General features: G+C 34.9%; 1 protein-coding gene across 1 annotated transcript; it reads left to right on the top strand.

Moving 5' to 3' along the window:
• Nucleotides 1-3337: 3337 nt before the first annotated feature.
• Nucleotides 3338-4039, top strand: LOC141666050 (secreted RxLR effector protein 161-like). The gene has a single exon (XM_074472033.1). It carries the CDS (start codon nucleotides 3338-3340, stop codon nucleotides 4037-4039), a length of 702 nt encoding a protein of 233 aa, XP_074328134.1.
• Nucleotides 4040-4374: the final 335 nt, after the last annotated feature.

Below are 4374 nucleotides of genomic sequence, written 5' to 3'. Positions count from 1 at the left end.
ATTTTATCAGGAAATAATTAATTGAGATAAAAACAGTGATAATTATTTGGTTTATGGGTTGCGTGTTTATTTTGGTAACAACATGTGTGCAATAATTACTGCACGTTTACCGTGCCCACACATTACTTTTTGACTATTTCCATGCTGCCAGGTGTAAAAAGACTGTTTTGCTTCACAAAATTGACCGTTGTCACGTGGAGTGTATAAATAAGAGAGTTAAAAGATTTTACAATCTTTTACCTACTATTTTTACTTTCTAATCTCTCTTATTCTCTCTCTCACTCTCTAATATTCTCTGACGAACTTTCTTACAGGCATTTTAACAAACACCTTGTGAACACCCATTTTCTCACTTATTTCTTTACAGAAATGGCACCCAAAGATCTAATCTATGATGGGGCCAAGTTTGTTCCTAATAACTATATGGCTATTCTTTCGAAGGACGAGGCTCCTTCAGAACTTCATTTTGTCCAAGTTGCTCGAAGTGAAATAGGCTATGCACTGACCCAACCCCAGGTTTTCTCAGGCAAGCAGATTCTGGAGTTTTGGCGGTCTGGTGTTTATGATGATGGTGGAAAAGCTGGGTTCCCAAGTATTATCTTTACTCCTACCAGATGATGCCAAAAAGGGGGAGAAGGTAGTGAAGTCCAAATGCTCAACTAGTCAAGTACTGAAGAAGAAGGATGACGAAGATGATGACCAGGGAAACCCTAGCAAGGGAAAGGGTCAAGGTCAAGGGCAAAGCAACAAAGTTTCTTCAAGGAAACTAATTACTGATGTTAGCAATTCTTCTACTTCTACACAGAAGAAGACAAGTTCTGAAGCTGTAGATGCTCAAGCTCTGATAGCAAGTTCTGATAATTAAAATCCGATATCAAGTTCTGATCTTCTCATTCAAGGTGATAGTCAAGACTCTCAGAAGTTTTTGCAAACTCCGAAGCTCAAGGGAAGGGACACTACAGTCTATTATAAAGATCCCAAGATTCAGACACTTAATGAAGAAATTACTAGAAGACTATTTCTCAAGCATAATCCTGGAATGGATTTAGAGACTTTAAAGGAGGAAGAAGCTAGATTTGCAGCTGAGAAGATAAATCTCAAGTCTAAAGCTTCTAATGCTAAGAAACCTCCAAGGCCTAAGGTAAAAGGCATTGTGATCAAGGAAAGCTCTGAGGCTTCAAAGCCCAAGACAAGATCACAAGTTGAAATTGATCTCAATGATAAAGGGAAAGGAAAGATTGATGAACCAACAAAGACACAGGAGATGAAGATTCCTCAAATCCTGATAAAACATGTATGCAAACTGGTTCAAGTATTTGATGATGCTGATGTAGTAGATGAAACTGTTCAAACTCTGAAGAGAAGGAAGATAACTGAAGAATCTAAAACAACCTCTGACACAACTCAAGTTGTTCAGAATGAAGAACAGCAAGCTACAGAAGAAACAACGAATTCTGATCAAGTCATCAAGACATCAACCTCTGACAAAGCTCAAGTTGATTTGAACAAATTGACAGTTACTGATAAGAGAAAACTCCTATGGAAGAATGTTAATCCATTAGATCCTAAGAAAAGCCAGCTGCTATCTGATCTCATGACTGTTGGATTGAAATCCAGAGAAGCAAGAGATAGAGCTGGATTAGGTTCTGAAGAAGCCAAGATCAAGACAGGAGTTGAAGTACTTACAAGAGATCCATTCTTACTAACTGATAAACCTCTTGAAGAAGTTACACAGAAACACCTTGATAAGGTTATATCTATTCAAGTGGTACTGGATGCTCACGATAAAAGTAATGTCAAAGAAAAACTAATTATGTTTCTTGAAGATGGAAGAACATACAGAATGTCAGAATCAGATGTGCTGAACAAATTTCTAAAAGAACTTCAATTCTTTCATTATCTTTTGGAGATAAAGTCTGAGATTACTAGGAGATGGTCAAATTTCATCATGAAGACCATAAGGGATAAAGCAAGAATTTCTGGATCAAGGGTTACAGAATTCATTCCAAATATAGTTGAAGATGATGGAAGTGAAATTCCAATGAAGAAGGATTCTGCTAAACTTGAAGTCATTCTGAAAGAGAAATGTATGTGCTATAATGAAGACTCATCCCATCCAAGAGTAATCAGACTTGGTGATGGTTTGGAAAGAAATCATATCTCAGCACTTAGGACTGCAATCTACCAGATTGGAAGTCAGGGTGAATAATTGAAGCAAGTCAAAGCTACACTAGCTCAAGTCCTGAGAAATGCAGAAGAAAAGCTGATATCAAACTTTGTCAAGAATCACTTTGGATTCAGATTGACTCAGTAAATTGAGTAAAAGCTACAAGGAATGTAAGTTATAGTTAGTTGTCTAATTAAACTCTCATTGCATTTGTACTTAAATGTTTTTGACATCATCAAATCTATTAACTTGTATATTTTTCATAATTTACAAGTTGGGGGAGATTGTTAGATATATTTCTGATGTCATGTCTAATCTGTTGTGTTTAGTTTTCAGAACTTAATATCAGGACTTACTGGAAATCAGAACTTACTGAAGTAAAAACTTATATCAGAACTTAAGGTCGTCAGGATTTATATCAGGTCTTAAGTGCAGATACTTCAGATAAGGAAAACAGCTGGTTTACAGGAAAGAATCATGACTAAAACGATAGAAGATATGCGTGAAGAGTTAGAAGACTAGAAGATTTGTAGAAGATAATATCTGATTGATATATTTTAGGAGATAGAATTATATTCCATATCAATTAGAAGATATATTGTAACTGTGTACTATATAAACACAGCTTAGGATTTACACTATATGTGTTATCATTCATTAGAAAGATTATACATTGTAACCTAGCAGCTCTTAGTGATATTGTTCATCACCGAGAGAGAACAATTGTTCTATTATAACAAAGTTTATTATATTGAATATACTTGATTACTGTTACATACTTGTGTTCTAAATCGATTTGATTGTATAAACACTATATTCAACCTCCTTCTATAGTGTTGTGTGACCTAACATTTAAACCTTGTAGGAACAACTACAAAGGTTGATGAAGCTGTCAAATATCTAAAGATAGAGTTTGAAATGAAAGATCTTGGAAGGACAAAATATTGCCTTGGTATACAAGTCGAGCACTTATCATCAGGAATTTTCCTCCACCAATCTACATATATAGAAAATTTTTTGAACAGATTTTACATGGATAAATCTCATCCATTGACTACTCCAATGGTGGTTAGATCTTTAGAGCCTGATAAAGATCCATTTCTACCACGAGAAGATGATGAAGATGTTCTTGGTCCTGAAATCCTTTATCTAGGTGTAATTGGTGCACTTATGTATCGTGCAAATAATACAAGGCCATATATTGCATTTGTTGTGAATTTATTGGCTAGATTTAGCGCTGCTCCGATGGACAAACATTGGAATGGGATCAAATATATATTCCGTTATCTTCGTGGAACAACAGACTTTGGATTATTCTTCCCGAAAAACTCGACTTCTCAATTGATTGGATATGCAGACGTTGGATATTTGTCAATTCTTCATTTTGGTAAATCACAAACTAGATATGTGTTTACATATTGCGGCACAACCATTTCATGGAAATCTACGAAGCAAACTACAGTTGCGACCTCAACAAATCACTCTGAACTTATTGCAATTCATGAAACTAGTAGAGAATGTGTTTGGTTGCGATTTATCATCAAGAATATTCAAGAATCATGTAGATTACCAGACATCACAAAAAGTCCTATTGTCATGTTTGAGGACAACACTTCATGCATTGATCAACTCAAGGAAGGATATGTTAAAGGAGACATGACGAAACACATTTCACCAAAATTCTTCTATACTCATGAGTTTCAAAAGAATGGTGAAATTGATGTACAACAAATTGGATCATGTGACAACCTTATTAATTTATTCACGAAATCATTACCAAATTCAACATTTGTGACCTGTCAATGGAGCGAAAATCCGATCCGACCCGATCCGATCCGAGGTCATTTTAGTGGATATGGATCGACCTATTAAAAATCAGATCCGAGATCCGATCCGATAAGAAAAATCCGATTATAAATGGAGCGGATATGGATTTAAGCCGATCCGATCCGTTAATAACCCGATCCGGTTTATATATATATATATATAATGTACTAAAAATATTTTTTAATAATTTTAATATTAAACGTATTATCCTAGAGTCAAGTCCCATATTTATATTTCGTTTGGTTTAGTCTCTATAGTTCGGTCCATATTTATAACCCTGGTTCTTTTACCTTTTAGAGCCGTATAACCCAAATCTCAATTCATGTAATACTTTCATTTTGCAACATCAATTTTTTCATTGATAAAATTAAAATATTGTA

This window comes from Apium graveolens, chromosome 6 (genome assembly GCF_009905375.1).
Source record: "Apium graveolens cultivar Ventura chromosome 6, ASM990537v1, whole genome shotgun sequence".
Lineage (NCBI taxonomy): Eukaryota > Viridiplantae > Streptophyta > Magnoliopsida > Apiales > Apiaceae > Apium > Apium graveolens.
This window is presented reverse-complemented; position numbering and strand designations above follow the sequence as displayed.